We start from the raw sequence: 27,929 nt of genomic DNA on the forward strand, positions 1-27,929 counted from the left end.
TTAACCACTGTAAAATTGGTTTTAGATAGAGTAAATAAGGTATTTGGTAGACAAAAAAAAGTTACTGTAAATTCTCTATAATAAATTTCCATTTATAATAGCCATCCCAAAGTGAGGATTACACTTTCAGGAAATATTTAATGAACATTTTGATGTGTTAGACACTGTTCTAAGTGGCTTTTGAGACACGATACCTGAAATTTGGTCACATCACTATTTCTTCATAACAGTCACAGTTCAGTAGACTCTGGCCTTCACCTTTTTAAGCTGAAGGTCTTTCCGCCCAACTCCCAGGTGTCCCTACGGCACTTGCTCTGACCGGAGCTTTCTCTGGCTCCCTTAGTCTGCTCCAGTCAGATGGCACACGATGTCCAGATTCTGTGTGAGGACAGGAGAGGGAGAAAGGAAACGAAGCCCTGACCCCCGGCTCTGGTTACTGGTCTAAAGCCACATTCCCTCCCCCGTGACACCAGCGAGCTTGTGTGAGGGAGGCTCGGGCACACTGCCTCTGGGCCGTGTCTGAAGGCAGCCCAGTGCCCGGGAGAGCTACAGAGAGGCCTCCAAGGCCGGAGCAAGACAACGGTGACTTCAGGCCTCGTCCCTTTGGGCCACAGTCGCCTTCCTTGGCAGGCATCTGAGCCTGCTGCTCTCTGTGTCTCCCAGGCCCTGGCCCTGACAGAACGGACACTTCACACTGGTGTCCGGGACGCCACGTGGAGACAGCTCGGTGCTGGTGTTACCCCACCACTTCTGACTTCCCATGTCAAACAGTCTCTCGTGGTGCTTTAATCTCTGTGTAAATGTGCAAATAAAGAAAATAGCATTACTCCAGTTTCCCCCTCAGCTAAATCAACACACACACACACACACCAATTAACTCGTGGCAACAAAAATGGTTTGGTTTTAGTTCATTCTGTAAAAACATTTTTCAGAAGTTCATATACATCAACAGTAAAAGAATTGCTGAGGACTTGGCTAAAACTTTGTAAACCACACGTACATGGACACAAGAAAAATAAATTATAAATCCAGGCAGTAGGTTTTAATAAACTACTGTATTTAGGTGAAAATGAAGTAAAATTGGAATTGCATTGCAAATTTGAAATTGAAATCAAGCAAATGATTTTTAGCATGGGATTGAAACAAAATTGAAATAAGTTCCTCCTCTGGAATTCAGAAATGACTAACCAAAATACTAACATGGACCGAGTAGAAGACCCGCTTCCTTGTTCAGTCAGCGGACAATGGTGTAGTAGTTGGAGAGAAGCTCTTCTCCTTGGCCGACATCCCTGAGAGCAATGAGGACAACACAGCGCAGGGGCCTGAGAGCAAGAGGCACCGTCAGTACGGACCCATCAGTGCAGACAGGGACAGCCCGGCTAACCCAACACCCGTCAGTGCGGACAGGGAGGGCTAACACCCGTCAGTGCGGACAGGGACAGCCCGGCTAACCTAACACCCGTCAGTGCGGACAGGAAGAGGCCAGCTAACCCAACACCCGTCAGTGCGGACAGGGAGGGCTAACACCCGTCAGTGTGGACAGGGACAGCCCAGTTAACCTAACAGCTGTCAGTGCAGACAGGGACAGCCCAGCTAACCTAACCAGCATGGGGTTCGTGGCGTCATTTTGTACACATTCCTTACTGCCTTCTCCAGGATGCACTTGATCTCCTTGAGGCCTTACTATCCCTGACGGAGGTGATGAAACGGAGACTATGACATGTCATTTAAAAAGACCACAGGTCAATGAGTTTTTGTTTTTTTAAAATATATTTTATTGATTTTTTACAGAGAGGAAGAGAGAGGGAAAGTTAGAAACATCGATGAGAGAGAATCATCGATCAGCTGCCTCTTGCACACCCTCCACTGGGGATGTGCCCGCAACCAAGGTACATGCCCTTGACCGGAATCAAACCCGGGACCTTTCAGTCCGCAGGCTGATGCTCTATCCACTGAGCCAAACCGTTTTCGGCAATGAGTTTGTTTTTTTAATTTTCTTTAAAATATATTTTTATTGATTTCAGAGAAGAAGGGAGAGAGGGGAGAGATAGCTAGAAACATCAATGATGAGAGAATCCTTGATCTGCTGCCTCCTGCCTACTGGGGATTGAGCCTGCAACTCGGGCATGTGCCTTTGCCTGGAATGGAACCCAGGACCCTTCAGACCACAGGCTAACACCCTGTCCACTGAGCCGAACCAGCTAGGGCAGATCAATGAGTTTATACCAGTGATTACTTCTGAACACCTATGCTCAGGTCCTCAAAACTGGTATTGCAAAAAAGCATTTAAAAACAGTATGCATTATAAGTTTAGCATTTTTTTTAATTTTATTGATTTTTTACAGATAGAGAGTTAGAAACATCAATGAGAGAGAATCATCGATCAGCTGCCTCTTGCACACCCCCTACTGGGAATGTGCCCGCAACCAAGGTACATGCCCCTTGACCAGAATCGAACCCGGGACCTTTCAATCCGCAGGCCAATGTTCTATCCACTGAGCCAAACCGGTTTTGGCAAGTTTAGCATTTTAAAATTAATTTGTATGTTTGTATTCTGCAAAGCTGAAGCATTACTTGAAATTAATTGGATTAAAAAATACTTTTTATGGACACTAAGACATGATCTTTTTTGTTTTGTTAATCCTCACCTGAGGATACCTTTTTCCATGGATTTTTTTTTTTTTTTTTTTTTTTTTTAGAGAGGGAGGGGGGAGAGAAAGGGAAAACATTAATGTGAGAGACACTTGGACTAGCAGCTTCCTGCACGTGTCCTATTGATCTGGGGATTGAACCTGCAACCCATGTATGTGTCCTTCATGGGGAATTGAACCCCAGACTGAATGTCCTGTGTGCGGCTGGCGTTCTAACCACTGGCCAGGACAAGAGGTGTAATCTTCAATGTTCCTACTCATGTAGTGTTTCCTGTACTGGTTGGGTAGTAACATATTATGCCCCAGAGTATGTTAAAGAAAACTAAACACAAATACCCAACACACACACACGAAGAAAAGTTACTAAGTTTTAAGTACCATTCCTTTTAAAAGGACAATTAGGACCCATACAAAATTAAGTTTGGCAACTCAGTGAAATGATATAAAGATTACATTTTCCTACCACAATGTTGATTAACGCCACAGAATCATTTACTTGCCGAGGCTGGTTTGGCTCAGCGGATAGAGCGTTGGCCTGCGGACTGAAGGGTCCCGGGTTCGATTTCGATCAAGGCCATGTACCTTGGTTGCGGGCACATCCCCAGTAGAGGGTGTGCAAGAGGCAGCTGATCGATGACTCTCTCTCATCAATGTTTCTAACTATCTCTCTCCCTTCCTCTCTGTAAAAAACCAATAAAAACAAACAAAAAAACCTGTTACTTGAAAAAAAAGAAAACTTACTTGAGTATTCTCAGTAGACTTAATGGACAGAAAATTGCTACAATAAAATGTTATCTTCTGAGTATTTCCTTTTCACTATTTTTTAAAATTTTATTTTTTAATTTAAGTGTAGTTGGCCTACTCCTTTTTTCACGATCAAGTTTCCAAATCTAATAGTGGAAAGAGCAAAAGAAATCACATGTAATTTGACCCCTTCAGCTAGATCCAATCCTGTCATTTGGAGGCAGCTGATTGATGTTTCTCTCATCGATGTTTCTAACTCTATTCCTTTCCCTTCCTCTCTGTAAAAAAATCAATAACATATATATATTTTTAAAAAAATCTAAGTTATCATTTTTCACTAAAGAAACAACGAACACCAAATTCTATACAGCTTTTTTTTTTTTTTTTTTTTAGACAAAATGCTTTTTTGTACAGCTCAGGACAAGGCAGGCAGGCTCTGGGGAGGCTCACCTTTGCTGGGCGCAGCTGTAGGTGGTGTTGGGGAGGTACTGCTTCAGTTCCACAGGGAAACTCGGGGGCACGTCGAACTCCTGATAGCAGACGTTGGCTGGTCTGTCTAGGAACGAGTGTGTAACTTTCAGAAACAGCCCTCTTACTAGGCCACGGAAAACAGCACTGAATTCTGACACTCGTATGGATCTCTAAACCATGAGAACACGTGCATGTTAATAATCCCTATTATGTTCTGGGCACTGCTGGGTTTTATATGTACAAAACATATATACAAAGTGTCCCCCCAAAATGCATATACACGTTGAATAATTATAAGGGCAGTGTTTATAAAATGCATTTCATCTTGTAATGGAAATCAGCTGTTAAAGTGTATCTACGTTTTTTGGGATGCCTGTGTGTGTGTGTGTGTTTACTCAAGGCTCTGAAGAGCTGACATGCTCAGCTCCTCTGCCTCTGGCTCTCCGTCACGTGACCCAGGAAGGAAGTACCACTTCTGTCTCTCTCAGCCCATGGTGCCCACTTACCATTGGAACAGTTGTTGACATACTGGCCTACCGCCAGAGGGTTCTGAATTTCCGATGTCAGCCAAGTGCTGTCACTCATTCTCAAAGGGCCCAGTCGGTCCCTTCCACTGCAAGACCTGAAACAGGTGAGAGCATTAGCCAAGGGACTGTTCTAAATCCGAAAATTCAAAAATACAAAACCAACCCTACAACTGAGATAGTGCAATTTCTCTTACAAGATCACTTCAATCAAGATGGCAACCAAGGCTCCTGGTCACTGTCATTGCTGTGTGGTTTCGTCCCCCATAATGAAGTTCAAAGATAGGCACCAACTTACCTGTACACGACTTTCGATATTCCCTTGTCATTTCCATCAATGAGTACGCCATCCAAGCATCTAAAAATAAATGGATTTCCAATCGACTGGAAAAAGATTGGCTCATATTTCTGATATACCGTACCTGTCATACAACAAGACAAAGGGATGTTACAGCAACATGTAAAACCCACTAACACCATGATAAGGACCTTTCTCTGGAACATATACATAACATGTAAGAACTTGTTTTCTCAAACTTTTCTCTGATCTCTTACCTCCAACTTAGACTATCACATCCTATTTGGCAATTTCACCCTTTGAAGAGGGCTCAATAGCAGACAGAGTACAGAACCAACGTGCCCACACAGCTGGAAATAGGACTGGGTTGATAAAAATGTGAACACGTTTCAGACTCAGTTGTACAATCATGGGGTTTTAATTGATTTGAGACATCAATATGCTGTTCCACTCATTTATGCATTCGTTGGTTGATTCTTGTATGATCACACCTGCAGCCCTAGCTACCCTAACCCTAACCCTGAGTAATTCCTAACCCTCACTCTATGAGCTACCCAGCCAGAGCTGCTGTGTGAGTGTGTGTGTGTGTGTGTTTTAAAATATGTACCTATTATTGATTTCAGAGAGGAAGGGAGGAGAGTGAAACATCAATGATGAGAATCATTGATTGGCTGCCTCCTGCATGCCCCCCAGGGGGGATGGAGCTCACAACCTCGACATATGCTCTGACCGGAATGGAACCGGGGACCCTTCAGTCTGCAGACTGACGCCCTATCCATTGAGCAAAACCAGCCGGAGCTATTTAGTGACTTAAGTTCTATCTCCCATGTCCAATTCCTTTGTTTTATATTTATCTAAACCAAACTGACTTACCCTCTGGTGCTTTCTAAGTAACACGTCTGAAGTCTGATCAGAGGAGGCCATACCATAATCTCCTAAATGTAAACACTGAGTAGGAAAATATCCTTAAAAGAAGAGTGCGTGTACCCCACAAGTACGCATGGGTACTTTCTAAAGTGAGTTACTAGCAGCTAATTGCCAAACCGGGATTTAAAAACCCGTGGAAACCCGAGTTTCCAAGGCAGATTCTCGCGGTGCGGGTTGCAGGCCGGCTGTGTTTTGGGGCGTGTTTATGGGAGCGTCCCGGCTGGGGGCGATCGGTGCGTTACCGGGGTACATGGAGACCACGGCGCCTCTGGGTGCCAGACCCCTGGTGACGAAGACGCCCCTTCCGGCGGACACCAGCGAGCTGGCGGCGCGGGCGACGCTGAAGCCCAGCGTCTGGAGGAGAACGTCTTCCGGACTCCGGGCGTGCGGCCGCCGGGGCCCGCGCTCGGGCGCCCGCGCCCCCGGAGGCGGGGCCGGCAGCAGGTGTCGGTACGCGGACCGGACCGGTTCCGGGAGCGCCGCCAGCACCTCCCGCTGGCGGGGCAGGTCGTGGGCGAGCAGCGCCCGGAAGACGCGCAGCAGCGCCGCCAGGACCTCGGCGTCCGCGAGCACTTTGTCTTCGCGCTTCCCCGGGACGTCCCGGCGGGTCCTGGGGGAGGAGAGCTGCTCAGTCTGCCTGAGCCTGCCCGGCCTCGGAGGGCAGAGCGGAGGACGCCAGAGGCTCTTTGGGGAGTTACCGGCTTCCCACATCCCGGCCCGATCCCGAGCGGCGGCCTCAGGAGGCCCGGCCTGGACCGAGCGCTGCCGGCCCCCACGCTCCTCTCTCCCGGTTTCCCGGACCAGGAGCCGGGGCTGGGCCCTGAGGCCGCCGGTCCGGGGGCGGCGGCGGGGAGCGGGGAGGCGCCGGCGGGGCGGGGCGGGGCGGGCGGGCCTCCCGCACAGCCGTCACGTGCCCGCCCCCGCCGAGCGCCTCACGTGACCGCTCTCTGGGCGTGGCTCCCGCACGAACTTGAGGTGCCCCCTTCCGCGGCCTCACGCTCCGCGGGAGTGGGAGTGAGCGCCCTCGGTGACAGCCTCCCTCCCGTCTCCGGAACAGGTTTATTCTTTCTTCTGGACTGAAGACTGGTTACCGGCCGCTTTCGTGGGCTCCCCGGGGGCCGGTTCCACCCCTCGCTTTCCACTTAGCGAAGCGTCACCCCGCCCCCGGCACCCCGTCTTCCCGCCGGCTCCGTGTTTGAGCCCCACACGCCTGCTGTTTCAGGGTCTTTCGGCTCCTTTTTACGCACCCGCCACTCCGAGCCGTTCCCGCACCGCGGGGCTGAGGTGCTCGCACCGCGTAAACGACTCGGCGTGGCTTCCCCTAGGCGCTCCCGCTCCTAACGACACCTCGGGAGGAGGAGGGCTGCGCACCCTCACGCGCAGGCGTTTCCCTTTTCCCAAAGGTGTCTATATTCTGTCCAGACCCGGGCAAGCCAGCCCGCGCCAAAGGCGAGGGACAACAGTGACACCGCCCGCGGGCGACCCCTACCGGGCGACCTGGCAGCGCGGGGTACGATGGGAAATAGGCCTCAGGCCCCGCCCACCCAAACCGCACGCCCCCTGCGGCCCCAGCCCACCGGCACCGGCGTTCTCAGTCCTAGCCCCGCCCACCTCGGGCTCCGCCCACCAGGGGCCTGTGGTGTCACAGACCCACCGGCCGCCGGAAGCTCCTCCTCCCCGAAGCCCCGCCCACATAAGGTCCCGCCCACCACGAAGCCTGCGGCCACCGGAAGCTCTGCCTGCCTGAGGCTCCGCCCATCCCGGGCCCGCGGGCCTCAGGGGGCGCGGCCGCGGCGGTGCCTCCGGGCGGGAGGGAGAGCCCGCGGCGGGCCGCCTCGTCCGCTCACCTGGGGTTGTGGTTGATGTTCAGCGCGATCCAAGGTACGAAGCGGTACCGGTAGCTGCGCCACCACTGCCGCAGGCCCCGCAGCAGGCGGCCCGGCATGGCGGCCCCGCGGCGCCCGGACGGACGTGGGCGCGCCCGGAGGGGCGGGGCTGAGGCGCTGAGTCCCGCCCTCGGCTCCGCGCGGGGCCCGGCTGGCGGGCGGTTCTGGACGGCGGTCTCCAGCCTGTGGCCATTTGGAGGCGGCGGTGGGAGGGGCCGACTCCTTGCGGGCACCGGAGCCGCCCGGGCTGCCCGGCTTCGGCCGGCCGGTCAGGCGAGGCCCTGGTGAGAGTCAGGCCCCGCCGCCTCGCCTCCGCCTCCTCCGTGTCTCCTCCCGCCCTCCCCATGGAGGAAGCGCGCCGAGCACCGGGCCCTGAGGGAAAGCGCGCTCAGAAGCACGGACCCCGGCCCGGGGGGAAGGACCGCGGGCCCCGCAGACCGCGCTCCCGGCCTCGCCGGCCCCACTGCCCGGAGGGCGGTGCGGAGCGGCGGGGCCGGGGCGGCGGCGGCCGGGAGGCCCGGCGGCGGGGTCGCAGGCCCCGGAGAGACCTGCGGCGGGATGAGCGGGCTCCCGCCCACGCGGGCTGCCCTTCACGCTGCGGACGCCCGGTCGGCCGCCCGGCCACCCGGCGTTCGTGGCGACGAGAGGCCCGCGCTCCGGTGTCTGCCAGCGCCTCCACCCGCCCTCCTCTCAGCCATCCATTTCTCTGAGGAGAAACAGGCTCCCAAAGCAGAGGTTCCCTCCAGTTCTCTGCTTATTTCTGCGTGCCAGGAGCCAGGTCAGAGGTAAAAAAGAGGCCAGATCCAGCGGATGAGTGATTTAGTGCTGTGGTTCATAGTAAGTTCGTTCCCGGTGTTTAAATGTCAGGAAATAGCACGTAAAATCTCGATTTCCAGCTGCTTTTGGAAATTTGGAGGCTTTGGAACACGGCTCCCTTCCCCCCCCCCCCCCCCCTCTTCCAACATGGACATCCTGGCCCCTTAGACACAAATTGGCAAGGAACACCCAACACCTGGCAGCATCAGCCCCTCTGAAGGCATGCTAGCCCCAGAGGCTGAGTGTGCCCCCTGCTGGTCACACACTCCTTCACACTCGCAAGGACTGAGCACCCAGTGTGCTGGGCCTGGCCATACACATCAGGTCTCTTCTCCCAACGCGTTCCTTTCCTCTGGCAGATGCAGAAAGGGAGGTTCCAGAAGCCACGGGTTAGTTACATGGCTGGCAAGTGGCAGAGCCAGATTCATCCCAGGTCATGTCTGAGGCTAAGTGGCCACCAGGTCTGTCAGCACCTCCCTTAATGTCCAGTCATCATGACGTGAACCTATAAAGCTGTCCTGACATAGGAAAACTGCCATTCTCCTGTTTCTGTTGGTCACTCGTTCCCTGACGGCAGCTTTGGTGCAGTTACTCTGTACAGGATTGCTGCACCGGTTCACAGACGCACTCATTGGCACTTTTGTGTGGGCATAAGACCCAACCTTGTTCGAGTCTATGTGGCCTGCAGTTAATATATTCCTAAAATGAGGAACATGTGCCCTTTATACAGAAACTTAACCTAGACTCGCGGAATGGCTGGTGAGCTCAGCTACTCAGTGATGCCTCTTGCTGCGCAGGGTCGGATCAGTGCGTTTCTGATTCTGATTCATGTGAGCCGGACCTGCAGCAGGAACAAAATCATCTCTTTGGTCAGATGGAGCAGTCACTGTGCTCCAGTGTGCCTGACACGGCTTGAGGGAGCCTTCATTCTCCCCACAAGCGGAACAAGGAGGGCAGATGTCCTGCTTTTAAAAAGATGCCATATTAAAGTTTTTTGTTTTTTTTTTAAATGCCATAGTATATCGAGAGATATGTGAATAGAACTGATTGAATTTGACCTATGGTGTCTAGAACTGGGAGATATTTACGTGGATGTATATAATGTCAATGGTCAGGGAGAACTCAGGAATAGTTTTGGACAGAATGAGGCTGAAGAAACAGGACACCTAAGAGCAGCACGAGATCTTGTTTTGGCTCCTCTTGCTCTCAAGGACCTAACGGCAGCTGGCACAACCCAAGCAGGGCTTCGGGTAGATGAGAGTTCTTTGTGGTGTTCTCACAATCTCCTTGTAAGTATGAAATTATTTCAAAGTAAGAGTAACAACTTTTGTTCAAAAACTTTTATTTACTATAAAGACAAAACACCAAAATAGGTACAAATACTATAAAATTGGTTCGATGGGGTAAAAATTTTAATTAAAATATCTCGATATATTTAAAATAACAAAGGATACATTTAAGCCAAATTTTCTTAACCCAGAGATTTTTTGTAACATTTGCTTTACACAGTAAGGTGCTAATAGAAGTTAGCCCTTAAGCCCTGGAAGTCTTAGGAATCATAGTCACACAGCAAATATAATTTCATTGTGAAAGTGAACTTTGGTAGAAGAAAAATCTATAGGACACCTGAGGTAGTAGAAACTGGAATACACAGCAGTAGACGTTATTTACAACTTGAGTACCACATAACATTAAGAACAAAAATAATTACACAATACAATTTTCAGTCCAGCTTTGATCCAAAGAAAATAAGAACATTACATCACATTTGCATTGAAAACAAAACAAAAACAAAACACCACAATTACCAGCAAGCTGAGGGAACTGCACACACACTCAAACAATGGGCTTCGACATGCCGCGCTGTCTGAGCTTGCACTCTGGCGGCATGGTGATCTGCAGAGTAATACTGATGCGCTGCGGTTCCTCAGTGTACACAGTTTACAGTTGCTGTCAGACCAGATTCGTCTGACCAGTGATCTTCCAGTAATAAAATGGCAAGAGTGCATCCTTTAAAGCCTGCACGTGGGACTCGAAACAATCTCATTAGACTGCGAAAATGCCAAGTAGTCAAAAAAGAGGAAATAAAAAAGAAAGTCAAGTACAACACATTTAGAGCTACCAAACTTCACATTTCGGTACTATTTTTAACTCTTCAAATATTGCCAATCTTCCAAAACAAAGGAATGTAAAATTTCACTAAGAAACACATTCACATTTTAAAAACTGCCTTTTAAAAATTATATGCAATATATCCCTGCAAACTTATCTGGTAAGTTATTTGTGACTTCCAATTTGTGATGTACATTTAAAATGCAATCTGTGTAGCTTATTTAGTTTATCCTGAGTCTTTGAGAATAACCAATTCTATCATCCCACCATGATTCAACTGGCTTCTGAAGAGTTAAAACTTAATCAGTACTTGATTTAGAGACTCACAAAAAAAGGATAAAGAGCTGCCATTTTCCTTCAGGATTTGAATTAAACTTAGACAAAAACCATTAGATAATTGTGCAGGATCCAGTGAATTAGTTTGTAATGGAAATTCAGTTCACTCTTCTATGAGGACATTTTCCAAGTTCAAGGCAAACTTCTAGTTTAAAAACACTATCACTCATTGGTGGTTGAGGAATGAAGTTAATTTTTCTTTCATTCTCCACCAGGGCCACTTGTGAAGAGAAGGAAAACAGCAGCTCCTCGCTCACAGCGGTGGCGACTTCCACACGAGTGAGACTTAGATGGTGAAGCTTCCTACAAATGAAACCAATTACAGAAACTCAGATTCCAAGGTAACCTTGATCTTGGCTCGCTGCTTCACTGAGAACCGTTGCTTTTCTCTGAATTTACGTTTAGCCTGCACCAGAGAGCAGTGACGGACTCAATGAAGGTAGTAGTAAAACCCAATTAAAAAAAAACAAAATTCTGTATTAAAAAACTCTTGCCACAGCAAGATATTCAACAAACTCTAGTTCACACTTAGTTTTTTTTTTTTTTTTTTTTTTTTTCTGGATTGAAAAGATCACCTTTCCCTGAATATTAAACAAAAAATGAAGGTGAAATGAAAACATAGAACCATAATTTCCAAAAACGAAATGAATGGGCCAACAGTAAAATGCACAATGAGCCACAATTGTCCAGGCTTTTAAAAAAATAGAGGTCAACTGTGGGTCATAAAGAAGTTATCAACTTTAAAAAATATATTTCTTTACTGCTAATTATAGCATAGTCTGACCTAAAAAGAGGCAGATACTGATTTATACAGCCAGTGACAAAAAACTGCATGAAAGCAGACCCCTGCTTATGATTGCAATACGAAATGGAAGAGTAGTTGAGACAGTAAAACAGATCCTGAGCCCCTCAGCTGCTAATATTGCTGAAAAAGTGCTCCAAGAGAAATAATCATAAAACTATGCTTATGTTACTTAGTCATGCAAACTCCTTGCTGTCCTGTCGCCAAGGGCCAGTCCCTGAAAGGCACGGTTTGCAGTTCGGCACAGGTGCAGACTCAGCTTAGGTACAGACATGATTTGTCAATCACATACTTAGGTAAGGGCGCGCCATGGGGCGCGTTCATAGCTGTTCAGTGGCAGGAAGGCCAGCGGATTATCACCATGGTTCCCACTGACGTGCTTCTCTCACTGAGCATCCGTCTCTGTGCGTCCGTCTGCACAGCTGGCTACCACGTGGTGCGGAAGACGGGGTGCTTTAGCAGCTCCCTTGACGGAGGTCTGTCCTGAGGTTGAAGTTCTAAGCAGCGAAGAGCCACGTCGCGTAACCCGGGAGACAAGTGTGATGGGATCGACGGGGCGGTCGTCGCACTCGCGATCTGCGGGAGAAACAAGTGGGACTCCTGACCCAGAAGAGCACGGAGGGGCAAGCCAGAGGGAACACTGCTAACGGTGTGAGGCAGAAACGACATTGGATGGAAGGATCTTTCTAAGAATCCTTTAGGGCATTAGAACTTGATCAACTGCATCCGGTCAGGTGGATCTGCTTTGTTCCTTACTGTCTCAAATGCAAGGCAAAGTGCATCCAAATGATCAGAGGTAAAGTGCTCACTCAACGAACCTGCTCTCCTAGACGCTGTCCCAGAGGCTTCCTGCAGTGTCTACTGTTTCAGAGAATGAGAAAGACTAAGCCCTGCCAGTCACTAAGAGCATCAGAAACCCTGCCCTGGTTTCCTCAGGCAGCCAAGGAAGACAGGAGGTGAGGGAGGACAAGCAGAGGCCATGCCCAGGAGTGAGAGAGAGAGTGTGAGTGTGTGTGTGTGTGTGCTGGGTGCTTTCCTCAGGCCTAGGGCTCATTCTCCGTGTCCTCATCACAGTCCGGGGAAGTAGGTGCTGTATCACACCTACCTTATAAACAAACCACAACAAAACGGCAGATAGAACAAGGAATTTTCCTGCTCCGTGGCTACCAGCAGGGCTGGAATAGGTCTGCGTGACTCCCAAGCCCAATCTTTTACCCAGGAACCTGACCGACACAAAGCTAACAATCTGAACCACTGCTCTGATCTCTGGTGGAAATGAACAGGATGGACTTGAGCTGTCAGAAAGGTAGAAGACAGGATTTGGAAACTGACTTTTTTTTTTAATTTTTAAAATTGATTTTAGAGAGAGGGGAAGGGGGCGGAGGTGAAAAGAGAAAGGAACATTGATTTGTTGTTCCTCTTACTGATGCATTCATTGGTTGCTTTTTGTGCCGATTAGGGATTGAATCTGCAGCCTTGGAGTATTGAAACAACTGAGCAACTTGGCCAGGGCAAAGGTTTTTAAAATGTAAAAAATAGTAAATTGGAATCTAGAAAACACATGGGTTGTACACAGTATGTGAAGAGCTTCAAGTTTTAAAATTTGCAAGTCTGACAGGGATATCTATGTGCCTATTCCAGTTGAGAGCAATGGCTCAGTGTTTGCTAATTCACTGTCTGCAACATCTTCACAGAACGTCCCTGCCTGGAGGAGTGAGGCCTGGCTGTCTGCCACAGGCAGTTCTACAGGTGTGCACAGTTATTTGAGGAAAGGTGTGCCTTTGTGTCAGACTGACAGTTAAGGAGAAACCATGAGTATCTGCTTGCTGCCAATTTTAGCAGAAAGAAATAGCTTTCATCTCATAATTACCTTAAATATCAAAGCGAGATGATTGGAATGTTTCTCTGCATTCCAAGGCGGTTTAGCACAAGCCATTTCTATGATGGCACAGCCGACACTCCACACATCACAGCTCCTCCCATACTGCTGACCTCGGAGGACCTAAAAGAAAGCGGAGCTTTACTTAAAAAAACAGAAAGCCACCCTGTAGTCAGGATTCTAGTTTTTCACTTCAGAGCAAAAGGTACAAACAGCAACTCTGCGGATGATCTGATGTCTCATTTATTTCATTAAAAAGCTTATTAATTGATATGGCACAGATATTTTAGAGGATTGTGAGATCCGGAAGAGTCATGAGTAATCACAGAATTTCAGTGCGGCCCAGTGCACTTAGTAAGTTATAGGGCAAGGGGGCAGCGAGAATCACTGTGTGAGCACCAGGAAGCAGAGGCCAAGTTCAGAGCAGCAACAGCAGCGCTTGCTTATTCTTCCTCTGCTACAGGAGGACCTGCCTCTGCTCACCTCCCTCTGGCACAGAGAGAGTAATGTAAAAAGTCTCTAACAGGTGTACTTTGTTTACTACAAACAACTGCTATCAATTACCCATCAAGTCTTTGTTAGAAATAGCCTTCAAGCAACTCTAATAAAACGTATCTTTTAAATTTTTGTTAAGACAAGATGGAAAGGCAGGGATTAGGATTTGAAATTAAGGATATCATTAAAGCCTCATGCTTAGAGTCCTGGGCTTCTAACTGGTAAGCACAGACTGGATAACACTGCAAACTAATTTGTATATTTTCTCCTGCCACACTCTAGCTGCTTCTCACCTCAGGTGCCATAAATGCGATTGTCCCCAGCAACTGTCCCTGAAACTCTCCTGCGCCAGTTCCCTTTGATGCCAGCCTGGCTGCCGCCCCGAAGTCTGCAATTCGCAGTCTCTGACCTGTGCTGTCAATGAGCAGGTTGGCACCTGTCGACAAAAACAGCAAGTGAGCGTGTATGTTAACACCAAAGGGCAGATGACACACTCTGTAAAATACTATGACGACAGGAGACAAAGACGAGAAGTGGATCACATGACAGGTTTGGTTACTCCCCCTCTCTGCTCACTCGTTCCTGCCAGACACACAGGTCACCGCAGTGTAAACACAAGCACAGCCTCAGTGGGACAGCTGACAGAGCACCAGGCATAAGGAAACAGGCAGAGGTCCAGGGAAACCAGGTAAGTGCTGAACCTTTAATAGAATGATTCCCTGCCCTGGCTGGTTTGTTCAGTGGATTGAGTGTCGGCCTGTGGACCAAAGCATCTGGGTTTGATTCCGGTCAAGGGCATGTACCTCGGTTGCAGGCTCTTCCCCAGCCCAGGCCCTGATTGGGGCACGTGCAGGAGACAACCAATTGATGTGTCTCTCACATCAACATTTCTCTTGTCTTTCCCTTCCCCTTCCACTCTCTCTGAAATCAATGGAAAAATATCCTTGGGTGAGGATTAAAAAAAAGAAAAAAGAAAAAAAGAATGATTCTCAACAAAAATCTTTCCTCAAAGTTCAAGTTTTAGCATCATTTATATTTTCAAACAAAATTTTGTTGAAACATACTAACCTGGACCAATTCAAATTACTGTAGTTTCATAATTACAGCTTTCATAAAATTAATATTAAACTACTTGAATATATTATGTCAAAATCAAAGCTGCTGTTAATTAAACTGCAAAAGACTGGAAAGGATTTTTCTTGAAAGTTTATAATATTGCCATTATTGTAAATAAAACCAGGAACAGGAACTTTTGGGGAGACAGTACATTATAAGATCAAGACCAGGACTGGAGAGCCGACTCTGTATGTAGTTTCCCATCAGTTGTCTTCAGAAAAGTTACAGCCTCTCTGAGGAAGCCAGGTCATGTGACCCTGAAGATTCCTTCACGTCTGATGATTTGAGTGACTCAGGAGAAACAATCCTCTAGTTGATTTTACGTTTGAAACTAGCAGCAAAGGTCCAAGTTTAAAATTACGTTTGTTTTCTATTTATTGCTGGTGAACAACAATGAAGAAATCCCTACCTTTGACATCTCTGTGGATGATCTGGTTTTCATGGAGATAGGAGAGGCCTCGGAGTAACTGCTCAGTGTAGTTAATGACCACTGATTCCTTGAAGGCTCCGTATTTACTGAGCAAATGAGCCACAGATCCCCCTATAAGACAAACATAAAATGGTAATAATTATTGTAAACTTAAGGCAGAATTAAAATTATTTGTTACTTTTTGGTTACATAAGGTTGCACTTTATGAGCGCACGTTGGTTGCACTTTATGAGCGCACGTTCGCTTTTGAAATGTTCATTTATATTCTGCACTAGGAAGTGCAACTGATTTAAAAACTAACACATTTACGTAATCTCAGAACCTATTAGGTATTTTTATGGAACCCTCATGAACTAGTTTTCTGAAAGGTTAAGATTTCAGAAAGCTTTCAAAGTTAACAATTTTGGGTGAAACTATTTCTGAAATGTACAATTACTTCTCTGTCTTTTTGACCAAAATATACAAAATGTCTTTTTAAAAAATATATATTTTTATTGATTTCAGAGAGGAAGGGAGAGGGAGAGAGAGATAGAAACATCAATGATGAGAGAGGATCATTGATTGGCTGCCTTCTGCATGCCTCCTATTGGGGACTGAGCCTGAAATCTGGGCATGTGCCTTGACCAGAATCGAACCCAGGACCCTTCAGTCCATAGGCCAACACTCTATCCACTGAGCCAAATGGGCTAGGGCCAAAATGTCTTTCTTAATGACCCGAGTAAACAGTGTTAACTGTTTTTGAGCAAAAGGGAAAGAGAACAGTACAAAGCAGAAGACCCAGAGTTGGGCTTGATATCCTATTCATTAGCTCTAATCTGGGGCAAGCCACAAGCTCAGTGAACCTCATTTAAAAGTATTTATAATCTCAACCTAAATACAACAATCAACCTAGTACAGCCAGCATCAGAGACTATATGAAAGAACTGATCTGCAGGGGCAGAGATCACAGCACAGATCCTAAGCACACTGGAACCACAACGATACACAGAGCAACCATGGCTGAGAATGACCTGAAGACGAACTGAGAAGACCTCTACACCCAGGATATAAAAAAGACACAGTGAAACAGTAGTAAGGCAGACCTGTGGTCTGATCAGGGTCCATACCCCATGTGACCCACACCCAACTTATGCCATGAAGGAACTGCACCAGGAGAATGGGTTCTCTCTCACATTATGGGAAACAGAGCAAGTCAGCCTAGAGTAAACCTCACCCACTGGCCTGCCCACAGCACTCACGGCCCAACTACATAGGAGGATGCACTCAGCCCACACAGGGAACACCCTGAAGCACCTGACTCTGGGCACCAAGGACGATTAGGGCACTGGGCTCCACAAGACATCTTCTACATAAGATCGCTCTTCTAAGACTGGGAAGTGCAGCTGGCCTAGCTACCACTGTTACACCAATGGATAGATCATTTTGATAGAAATTCAACAAGGAACAGTGTCCTTATGTGATATATTAGACTACATGGACTTACTTGATATTTTAAAAGCATTTCACCCAAAGGCAGCAGAATATGCCTTCAAGTGCACAGGATAGACCAGATATTAGGCCACAAAAGAAGTCTGAATACATTAAGAAGATTGGAATCATATCAAGCATCTTCTCCAACCATAGCATGGAACTAGAAATCAAACTACAGGAAGAAAACTGGGAAAAACACATACACGCAGACTAAACAACATGCTACTAAACAATCAAAGGAAATAAAAACAGTATCATGAGACAAAGTAATCAAAATAGTATGTTAGCCTAGCATAAAATAGCATAAAATCAGATATATAAATCAATGCAACAAACTAGGAAGATCAGAAATTAACTCACACTTATATGGTCAATTAATCTACGACAAAGGAGGGAGGAATATACAATAGGGAAAAAAAGCAGTCTCTTCAATATTTTTTGGATATGTTTCCCTCAGGAAAGGGCAACAACAAAAAGACAAAAACAAAATGGGACTACATCAAAGCAAGTTTTTATACAGTAAAGGAAACCAACAAAACGAAAAGGCAACCCACTGAATGGAAGAAGATATTCACAAATGGTACTTTTTATAAGGGGTTAAGATCTAAAATATATAAAGAACTCCTATAACTCAACACCAAAAAACAATAAAAAAAAAAGAAAACCAAACAATCCTATGAAGAAATGGGCAGAGGACTTGAATAGACAATTCTTTAAAGAGGACATACAGATGGTCAACAGACATAAGAAAGATACCCAATAATCACTAATAATCAGGGAAATGAAAATCAAAACCACAGTGAGATATGCTTTTACACCTGTCAGAATGGTTATCAAAAGACAACAAAGAGTAAGTGTTGGCAAGGATGTGGAGAAAAGGCAACCCCCTGTGCACTGTTGGTGGGAATGCAGAGTGCTACATCCACTGTGGAAAAGTATGGATTTTCCTAAAAAATAAATGAATAAATAAAATTACATATGATCCCGCAATTCTTTTATCCATAAGTCATAGGGATGTAGTTTATAGGATAGGAACAATCATCAACAATATCTTAATTTTGTATGGTGACAGATGGGTTACTAAACTTAGTGTGGTGATCACACTGAAAAGTATGTAAAGGTTGAATCACTACGTTGTACACTTGTACACATACTGTATGTCAAGTGTACTTCAATTAAAAAGAAGAGCTGATTTGTAAATAGATATACTCTCTCCAAACACAAAAGGTCTAAGAAGTTAAACCAAGCACTTATCTGATTCCATCCTAAGTCTTAGTTTTACTATGTACACTGCATAATACAAGATGAAACATAGTCATTATTTGCTGAAGTGGATGACAAGGTTCAACTTGATGCTCCAGTGCTAGTTTACCTAGAGTAAAATTTCCAAGTTACACATTAATCGATTTTAGTTTCACACTTTCATGTTAAATCATCTCTTAAACCTATCCAATTAATGAAGGCTACCTGGGAAAATATGGCTTTTGTATCTACCAGGTTTCAAAAAAATTATTCTTTTAAAACTGTACATAATCATTTTAAAAGAAACACTGAAAAAGTTTAAAAGGTAGGGGTAATGAATGTTTCAAGTTTAAGTGAAAGACAAAACAAATATTTGCAGCTTGTCATACATTAGAGGTGATTTGTGTAAACTATTTAGTAAAAATCAGTGGTCATTAAAACGTTTTTCCTAAATATCTAGCAGAAAGTTAAATCCGTGTACGATGTTCACGACTTGGGACATGAGCACACCTGCCATCCACTCGATGAAGAGGTTGTAATTGCTCTTCTCGCAGGTAGCTCCCAGCATCCTGATGATGTTCGGGTGGTTCAGGTGGCTCATCATTCTGATCTCCTCCCTCAGCGCCTCCACGACTTCTTCCTGCTCCGACGACGTGTTTCTGACATACGTCACCTGTTGCAGTAAACACGTGGACAGAGTTTTCACTGCTGAGCTTGTTTATAGTTCTCACTAACAATCTGATCTAAGTGGGCAAATGCAAATTAGCTTCTATATTAACAGCAAATGGCATTTATGCTAATGGTGCAGTGTAGATACTTTACCAAAAAATCTTTTAAATAAGAATCTTACTTTAGAAGCAATGAAATAAAAGGAAAATGACCCCCAAAAAGGAAAATAACCCATCTTCCTAAACTGTCTGAAGACAGAGTGAAAGTGAGAAAAGCCCCATGATTTCAAAGTGGAAGCTTTGCAGTCTTCTCATGTTGATCTGCATGCTTGCTATAGAAAGTAGCCCGGAGCCCAGGACAACCTGCACCTGGCCTTGCTGGCGAGTAGGAAGTTGCTCTGGGTGTGACAAGCACGGCAGCGGCCTGGCTGGCAGAGGCCCTGGACTGTGTCTCCCACAACTCTGCTCCAACCGTAGCAGAGCTCATGGCCGAGACCATGTCTACTCTGACCTTCAGGTCTCTGAAAACGCAGAGAACGAAGCACATACACACAGAACACATCATCTCAGTTGTTCATGCTCCGCTGTGACCACCTTCGTCATGTCCACCTTCACTAGCTGCTTACCTGTTTCACGGCCATTAGAGTCCCGGTCCCCACGTCCTGGGCCTGGTAGCAGGAGGAGAAGGCCCCAAGGCCGATCTGCTGGCCCTTCAGCCAGTCCGAGTCCTCCCTGTACGGCAGCTTTGCTTTGGTGTGTCCTGGGAGGGTCTCGGGCGTCTGTGCAGCAAAGGAAAGCAGCTCTTTATTGTTAAGAGGAAGCCTGTGCAGTGAGCCTAGCCAACACTACTCCCGTTGGGTCTGGCTTCCTGAGCCACCACTGAACTGCGGAATGGACAGCTGGGCGCCATGCACAGTGTCCACAGAAACGCCTCTGAAACAGGCAAGGACTTATCTGTTTCCACAGCAACATAAACACTCTGATTCCACATGCAAGACCCGCTTCTAGTGACGAACTTGTCTGAACTGGGTTTATCGCACGTGGTCTGAGGACGCGCCCAGCCTCCCCGGAGCGTACTTACGTCCTGCTGGATGATGATGACGTCCTCTCCGTTCTCCACCTGCAGCTGAGGCACCACGGGGAGGGCGTCCTGAGAGGCGGACATCGCCATGGCGATCGCCAAAGCCTCCTCCTCCTCAGCCTCCATCTTTTCTTTGCACTTCTGATTATGACTCATGTCGTCTTTGTAGGTATCGTCACTTTCGTCCTTTTCAGGAGAGAGGACAGCAACCTCTGACTTAAAAGTCACTGTGGTGTCAGCGGAGGGCATGGACGCTTCGAGCAGGTCCTCGATACTGGAACTGAGCTCGGTGCTGGCGTCCAGCCGGCTTTTGTCCTCCACCGGGGTGAACACTGTCTCCTCGCTGGGGATCACGGCGCTGCTGCTACTGCTGCTGCCGAAGCTGTTGCCGCCCTCGGAGGCCGCATGCAGGTCCAGGGTCATGCCTGTCGCGGCATCGGCCTGTCTTGCGGGGCTGCCAGGGGAGGGCCGAGAGGGCTTGGGCCTGTGTATACTACTACAGGGCAGGGGCCGGGACTGCGTGAAGATGGGGGAGAGCTTGTCCGAGTCTCTGTTTTCGGAAAAGTTTCTCTGGAACTGCAGGGAAAACTTGCGATGTGGTGGAGGCGACGCGGAAGGTCTGTTGTAGGGAACGAATCCCTGAGATCTGTGCTTAGAGGAGTCCCCGGGGCCCGCTGGTGTGGTCTGGGCTGATGAAGCCGGGGTGGACGAGGGCGAGAGCACTGGCTGGGAGGGTGGGGACAGGGAAGAGGAGCTCAGACACTGGCTGAGGGGCCTGCCCTTCGCTTGCACCGCTGGCTTTGGCTGCTCCGTCGTTGCTGAACTAGGAGGCCCCAGGATAGTGCTGGCCGGCCGACCAGAGATGTCCTCCGAGCTGGCGCTCAGCTTCGAAGGGCGCAGTCCTCTTCCAGTTTTCTCCGCATGGTCTCGGCCCTGCCGAGGGCTGCTCCCTGGGGACTCGGGATGGCTCTCAGGGGCCGACGCCTGCGGGAAGCTATCACGTCGGCCGTCCCAGGCGTCCTCGAGGCCCTGCTGGATGGCCTCGGCGATGTCCACCTCTTCTGCGATGGCCATCAGGCGGCGGCGCATCCGGGCGAAGTGGGTGGAGCTGGAAGCACTCAGCATTTCTAACAGCTTCACAAACACGGGGGGCACAGCAGTGACCATCCTTGCGGAACTCAGGTAGACCCTGCGTGCGAGCTTCCCGACCACTGCGTGGGCATGGTCGATGGACTGCAGGGCAAAGGCCAGCAGGGACAGCAGCTTCTTATACCTGCAGAAAATACGTGTTAGCCCACAGTTATCACTGCAAAACATGCAAACAAAGATGGCGGTAATTATGCGTGTGCATTCCAAAAATATAATCAAGGCCTAGACGTTTTTAAGTAACCAGCCCAGACTTTGGCTGTTAGATATTAGTAACCTACATGTTCCTCTGATTTCTGAGTCCCGTGCATCTAGACCTCGTCCTTGGGGTAGGTGTGGGCATAGCAGGGAGGCATAGGACCAGCACCCCCAGAGAGATTACCTGACTTCTACGGGCTCGGTGGGGGCCGCCTCGGCGCTGACGGTGTGCGGGTAGAACTCGGCGGGGAACTCCAGCAGCAGTCGGTCCACCAGGCAGAGGCGGCCCAGCAGCTCCTGCCAGTTGTTCAACTCCATCTGGTTCCCAAGAATACAATTTAAGACGTAATCCACACCACCAATACCAATGGAACCTGCAGAAGGAATGAAAGAGGAAGTGACTGAAACACAGGACATTACAATAGAAAACAAAACGTGACCAAGTGGCCCAGCCTAGTGCCCCGGGTCGTCCTCGTTTAAGAACTACTCTCTTCGGTTCACGTCCTATTTCTAATGGGAGCTGATGGACTCAAGTTCCAAATCGCTTAGAAATCCCGTAACTGCCCAACAGAGATGAGGAGATTCAACAGCTTGGGAAGGACCATGCTAATGTGCCGAGGAGAAGGGAAGAGTTGTTACCAGCTTTAAGTATTTCTCTGCCGACCGCCAGCTCCCCCGCCTGGCCTCTGCACAGCTCCAGCAGCGTGGACACGGACAGTTGGCTGGTGCGGCTGCAACGACAGGCGTCAGATGGGCTTGGGTGAGACACACGAAGGGAGCGGGAAGGCACGGCCTGGGGAGAAGGGGAGGCTCCCAGGACCGTGCCCTCCACCCCAGAGCCTGCCTTCACGTCGCCGTACGTAACACGTTCACAGTTCACCCCACTGCAAGTTGTCCCCAGGACCTCCGGGCTGACGGCCAGCAGATATAGTAAAGGGCGTGCTCTCACGCTCACAACTTGGTAAAACAAAACTGAAGCGTCTCAGTGTTTCTTATGAGGTTCATTCAAGTGGCCAGGCAGGCTACCTGACTTTTGGATGGCAGAAAGCGGACAACAGCATCCATGCCACAGAAGTAGTGGAGTCTCAGAAAATGCCTGCCCCCGTGTGTGAACGACATGATTCCCTATGCACTTCACAAGCTGTTCGCTTGCCCCGCTTTCAGACGTGTGTTCTCTCTGAGCAACCTGTCGTCTGTGGCTGTGAGAAGGGGTGACAGGCAGAAGGCCAGAACCAGCACCTGGTTCTAAGACCTCTACAGACGAGGAACTCGGGACAGTCAATGCTCACACCACGGAGGTCTGGGAGACACGGAGAGCCGGGGCCGCTCAACACCTGCTCCCTAGCCATGCTGGTCTTCCCCATTAGACGGGAAGGAACTGCGTCTGACAAGCACCGCCAGGCTCACGTGGGCTGTCTCCACCTCCCTCCTGCGTGGATATCTGCCCCCAGGTAGGGCTGTTCTCATTCCTTGTCGATGTTCAAGGATAACAGAGGGATGGATAGGACTGGGAGTGGGGTTACTGACATAATTAGAGTGACTGTCATAAGTAGAGGAAGAGTTCATGACATAGAAAGGGTTTCTGTGGGGGTCCTGAAAACGAGGTGAAGCAGGTACAGTGACTTCACTGGTCCCTATGCCGTGAGACCCTCCCTAAGGTGAGGTCATGCCTGTGGTATGTACACTGCGGGGTCCTTACCAATGGGACTAAAGATGAAATGTCTAGAGGAGACCCCACAGTGAGCTCTGGCAGTTGTGACTCCGCCCGGTCCCCAGAGCCTCACTGAGTCACATGCCTCGGACCTTCCCGGGCGAGCCTGGCCCATCGGGCGGCCTTACCTGTTGGCGTCTGCGCACTTGACCAGGATGGTGTCCACGACCGGTCGCAGAAGCCGCTGCAGCTTGATCCTCTCAGCCAGGCTGTGGCAGGGCGTGTACACGAGCATGGCCCGCAGGGTTTTCTGAGGATGGAACGGAAGGGAAGGGAAGGTCAGTTCAACTACGTCTGAGGAACATCCGGGCACCGCGCTCCTGACGCAATGTGAGCAGCAGAACGAGCGGTGACAGGAATAGATGACAATCGCCATAAAACAATGACTGCAAACTCCATGGTAGGAAGGAGCTCTGAGCTATTTCTGCATCTTTTTAAAGTCTGATTAGTTTCAAAGTAAAAAGTCAAAAAAAGATTAAGGAAAAAAAAAAAAAGACATGAGCCACCCTGAGGGAGCTCCCCGGCCACAGCAGGAGGAACCAAGCCACAGCTGACAGCGACGGGCGGCTCAGGACGCTGCGGGCACGGGCACGGTGTGGGCTGTGACGGCTGTCGGCCACGTGGCCTTGCTTAGGTCTGCGCATGCCCTGTGGTTTCATGGGGGAGTGTCGTTTTTGAGGAGACAGTCCAGCTCTGGAGAAGTGGCAGAATGCTGCATGTAGGAGTGGGAGGCGGAAGGTTCCCGGTCAGGAGTCCCCTTGTTCACTGAGCAGACACACGACCCCTACAGGATCAGCACAGGATCCAGCACCCTGACTGACCAGTTCCATGCTCCTGCACACCTGCAGCTCTCAGCCACTCAGGACACAGCTGACCGAGAAGAGCCAGCCAGGCAGGCATGGGCTGAGCGTCACGTGTGCCTGAGGTTCGTTCTGGGATCAGTTGGGCCAGGAACACGGGTCTGTCTTCTGCGCTGTGCTGGGCCTTACAGAGGCCACGGGAAACGCCTGGGAGACCCACTAGGAAGTGATGCTCCTCCTCAGATTGTACAGACCGACTCCCGATGGCTACATTGAAGCCCCCCGGCCCTGACCCTGCGGACCCAGCGAGCCCCATGTGACTGTGTTCCCTGGTTTTAAGTGAACACGGCTCCTTTCTCAAGGAACTTTTCACAGCCCCGCCCACCCGCCACAAACATGTGCCAGGATATGCTGCGAAGGCAACAGATACCCTGACCGTCTCCAAGCCTAGATAGCAAAACGATGCTCCAGGCAGAGCGGTGGCTCGTCTGCGCTCAGCACTCCTATGCTGCGTTCCGCGCGGTGACATCACTGTCACAGGTGGGAGAGCTGGATTGGGAGCCCTGTGGTCACATCAGCAGGTGGCACCCCAGGACGGAGCCGCGTCTCTACCACCTTGGCCACAGTCCAGACTGCCCAGGTCAGCCCAGTAACTAGTGTGCTACGTGGAGGCTAACGCACGAGGCCACTCAATTCTGGACCCAAATGCAGGTTCAGAACCACCGTGGGCACTGCTCAACCAGAGATGCCTTAGGCACAGCAATTGAGGAGGGTCGGGAAGAGACCGCCAGTGGGAGCAAAAAAAAAAAAAAGTTTTCAAACCAAACTGGGTAGGAATTCTCCTGCCGCAGTGGTTCTGCACTGGGGGCGTCATGACCTCGGGACTTCAACAGACCCCTGGTGTCCTGAGGGGGAGAAAGGGTGCTCCCAGGACCAAGGGTGGAGGTCAGGGGTGCAGCTGAGCATCCTACCCGCACAGGACAGCCCTGACCCAACGAAGGAGCTACGTGGCTCTATAGTGCTGAGGCCGAGAACCTGCGCCCAACCTGTTCTCCACGCAGGAGAAGGTCAGACAGATCGGCACAGCCTCACCACGCCACCCACGCACGGCATGAGCCAGGAAAACAAGGCGGCCATGGTCTCAGTCAGGGGCCCTCGTCTGTGAGAACACTCCCGAGTCCACAGTGCTCACTAAGTCCGTCCCCTCAATGGCTACTCATACACATTTAATGAGTAGCCAGTCGCTCTGCTGGCACCCCACCAAGTCCTGTGAGCTGGGTCACGTGTGAAGTAAGGAGAATGTAAAGCTGTGGACAGCGAGACGTGGCTGCCCAGGAAAGAGAGTGAGCAGTCTGCAGGAAAGCCCAGCAGGGTAACAGTGGAGCCCGGTGGAAGGGTTAAATGGAAATGGCAACTTCCTGGGATTATGGAATGAAAACAAAATTGGGATTGTCTCAGTTCAATTAGGTGATGTGTTACTGGGTCTTAAAAATGCTATCTAGAAACAATGTAAAACCAGCCACCCGTCCCGAGGCGAGGTTAGGGAGGGAAGCTACTTACTAAAGCAGCAACGTACACTTTGTAGACAGGGTCGCCGCAGACCATGGACAGCACGCTGCAGCAGGCCCCCACCACGTCGCCCGTGGGCGGGGAAGGCGTGCTGCTGGCCCCGGCCCCCGGGCTGCTCCGGCCCCCGCCCCCTGAGTGCCCGGTGCTCTCCCCGTGGGCCAGCAGCAGCGCCCCGCTGACGTCGTGGGAGAGTCGCCGCAGAGCCATCTCGCGGATGTTCCAGTTTCTAGAAAACAAGCAGCCAACGAGCTCCATCCCAAACACCTGCAACCAAACAGAGCCTCAGTAGGGAGAAAGGAGCGGCTGGAAAACTGGCATTTCTTCCTACACGCATGTACACGTATGTGTGTGCTTTAAACTGCAGAGCGAGGAAGGGAGAGGGAGGGGATAGAAACATCACTGATGAGGGAGCATCATGGATTGGCTGTCTCCTGCACGTCCCACACTGCGGATTGAACCTGCAACCTGGGGATGTGCCCTAACCGGGAATTGAACCCTGACCTCCCGATTCATAGGTTGACGTTCAACCACTGATCCACGCCAGATGATAGATTTGGCATTTCTTAAACCTTCACTGCACCACACAGTTTCAAATATGTCCAGCCACTTAAAAACCATAAGAAGGAAACAAAAACAAAAACAAAAACAAAAAAACAAAACAAAACAAAACAAAACCATAAGAAGGAACCTGTCGGGTGGCTCAGTTGGTCAGAGCATCATCCTGTGTACTAAAAGGCTCAAATATATATATCTGAAATCAATTAAAAAATCATAAGAAGGAATTTTAGCCTCAAGTTGAACTGTAATTATCAGCTGCAGTGAACTCAAGAGTGACCTCCAATGAGTGGATGGGCACACGCGTGTGTCACACTTATTTCTGTGCTCCTCTGCTGACACAGCAACATGGCAGGGCAGACCTTAGCTCCATGTTTGCGTTGTGGGAGTTTACAGAGAAAAACAAGATCAAGAGAAGCCACCTCCAGAAAGACACTAGGGTGGGAGTAGGAGGGGCCTCGTACTACAGGTGACTGGTGAGTCACGGGCTTTTACTTGAATTCTGTCTTGTACAAAAAATAGCTAAACTAGACAAAACAGGCGGGAAACCAGTGAGTGAAAAATCAAGACAAAAAAAAAGTTTGTGTTCATTCAAACCAGCCGAGGGGGATGCAGCACCTGGGTGAAGGTGTGTGTCACCACCCGTGAAGCCACTGGGAACCCGGCAGAAGGGGACCGGGTCTCGAGATGATGGCCAATCAGCTACAGGCAAACTTAACACCTACGGTAACTTACACGGGCAATTTCTAAATATCAGAGATGAAGAGACAATTCTGGGAAAACAAATGATGTATTTACCTGTGTGTTTGTCATAAAGTGACATAAAAGCGAACAAATTGACTAGAAATAGGGAACTGATTCTGCGCCTGGCGTATTAGCGTATGGCTAAGCCCTAGTTCTATCTCCCGGGATCTTCTTCCTAAGAAGCTGGGAACATACAGCTCGTCCAACCTAGAGCTTCCGCAAACAAACCAGACCTCGGCCTGGAATCGCCCATGTCTCTGTGTCGAAGCCAGAGCTCTCCTGAGGACTCAGGAAGGGGCAGGCAAGGGCCTATGCACATGCCATGTACGAACCAGGCAAAAGGAAGAAGACGCGTTCACTAAGTCTGCAAATTCATCTGACTCACATGAGGTTGCTAACACACTGAGAACAGAAAATTCAAAAGCTGCAGGATATGCAAGGAGAAAGGAAAGAAATCCTAATGGTGTACAAGCTTGATGAGGTACTGTGCCTGTTTACACATTTAAGAGCAGGAAACAGAACATAACAGATTATCAGAAATTTCACTCCTGTCTCCTGAAGGCACTGTCTGCTTTGGATTCTATTTAAACATAACGGACTGAACAACCAAGAAACTGAAAACTCCCAACGACTGAGGACAAAAAGCATCCGTCGGCAGAGAAAGTGGAGGAAGACCCTTCCTAAAAAATGGCCAAGACGAGAGATACCACCTCTCGGTTCCCACACTCGGCAGCAAAGCACCGGCTATAGCAGGCAGCACAAGGGAAGAGCCGAGTTCCAATGGTAACAAGGACAGACCAGGACGAGCCCAGCGGGATGGACTGAGCACTGGCAGGAGGGCCCTGAAGGCTGCTGCCTGGCCTGGGCAACCGTCTGTCTCTCGTCAGACAGGCGTTTCTGGAGACGCTGAAGCTGACCTCCGTGAAGGCACAGCACCATCACCAAGGGACTGAATGTCCCCAGGGCACAGCAAGCCCTTCCTGACTGCCCAGCACCTGGGAGACCCGCGGGCTCACCTGGACCCAGGGCTCAGCCAGGTCTCTGTAGGCAGCGGGGATGTGCTGAGCCCCGTAGTGCGTGAGGCCGGAGCTGCTTTCCTGGTCCCTGTGCTGCGGTCCCACCAGTGGAGGCTGTGCTGGGGGCTGCGGGGCCGCCCGCAGGGAGGACGGGGAATCCGCGGGGCTTGACAGCTCGTGACTAAGTGAAAAAGCAACAACTTGCTAAGGTAACTGACAGGTGCAAATCACCCCGGAGAACA

The 27,929-nt window shown here is 49.3% G+C and overlaps 2 protein-coding genes across 5 annotated transcripts in view; both read right to left on the reverse strand.

The window, feature by feature from the left end:
• Positions 1-164: 164 nt before the first annotated feature.
• On the reverse strand, positions 165-7,613 carry SETD9 (SET domain containing 9). Of its 3 annotated transcripts, none has more exons than XM_084880996.1 (7): positions 7,463-7,613; positions 5,858-6,225; positions 4,689-4,812; positions 4,373-4,488; positions 3,846-3,951; positions 1,201-1,322; positions 165-378 (listed from the first exon to the last, which is right to left on the reverse strand). In XM_084880996.1, exons 1-6 carry the CDS (start codon positions 7,558-7,560, stop codon positions 1,235-1,237), a joined length of 900 nt encoding a protein of 299 aa, XP_084737122.1. In that variant the 5' UTR covers positions 7,561-7,613; the 3' UTR covers positions 165-378; positions 1,201-1,234. The 3 variants fall into 3 exon arrangements, with proteins under 3 accessions (XP_084737122.1, XP_084737124.1, XP_084737123.1); XM_084880998.1 differs by lacking the exon at positions 165-378 and adding an exon at positions 406-792; XM_084880997.1 differs by lacking the exon at positions 165-378 and having other exon boundaries at positions 1,037-1,322.
• Positions 7,614-9,642: 2,029 nt separating this feature from the next.
• The window catches only part of MAP3K1 (mitogen-activated protein kinase kinase kinase 1), a 39,686-nt gene continuing 21,399 nt past the window's right edge, over positions 9,643-27,929 (reverse strand). For both annotated transcript variants that reach the window (XM_084880979.1, XM_084880980.1), the window contains exons 9-20: positions 27,688-27,868; positions 25,364-25,636; positions 23,132-23,253; positions 21,932-22,023; positions 21,477-21,666; positions 19,949-21,221; positions 19,494-19,646; positions 18,710-18,872; positions 15,467-15,598; positions 14,235-14,377; positions 13,438-13,569; positions 9,643-12,143 (exon numbers count right to left, since the gene is read on the reverse strand). In XM_084880979.1, coding sequence (XP_084737105.1) covers positions 11,994-12,143; positions 13,438-13,569; positions 14,235-14,377; positions 15,467-15,598; positions 18,710-18,872; positions 19,494-19,646; positions 19,949-21,221; positions 21,477-21,666; positions 21,932-22,023; positions 23,132-23,253; positions 25,364-25,636; positions 27,688-27,868 — 3,004 coding nt within the window. In that variant the 3' untranslated portion in view covers positions 9,643-11,993. The remainder of the gene's footprint in view (positions 12,144-13,437; positions 13,570-14,234; positions 14,378-15,466; positions 15,599-18,709; positions 18,873-19,493; positions 19,647-19,948; positions 21,222-21,476; positions 21,667-21,931; positions 22,024-23,131; positions 23,254-25,363; positions 25,637-27,687; positions 27,869-27,929) is intronic.

Source organism: Pipistrellus hanaki (assembly GCF_964339955.1).
Source record: "Pipistrellus hanaki genome assembly, chromosome: 4".
NCBI lineage: Eukaryota > Metazoa > Chordata > Mammalia > Chiroptera > Vespertilionidae > Pipistrellus > Pipistrellus hanaki.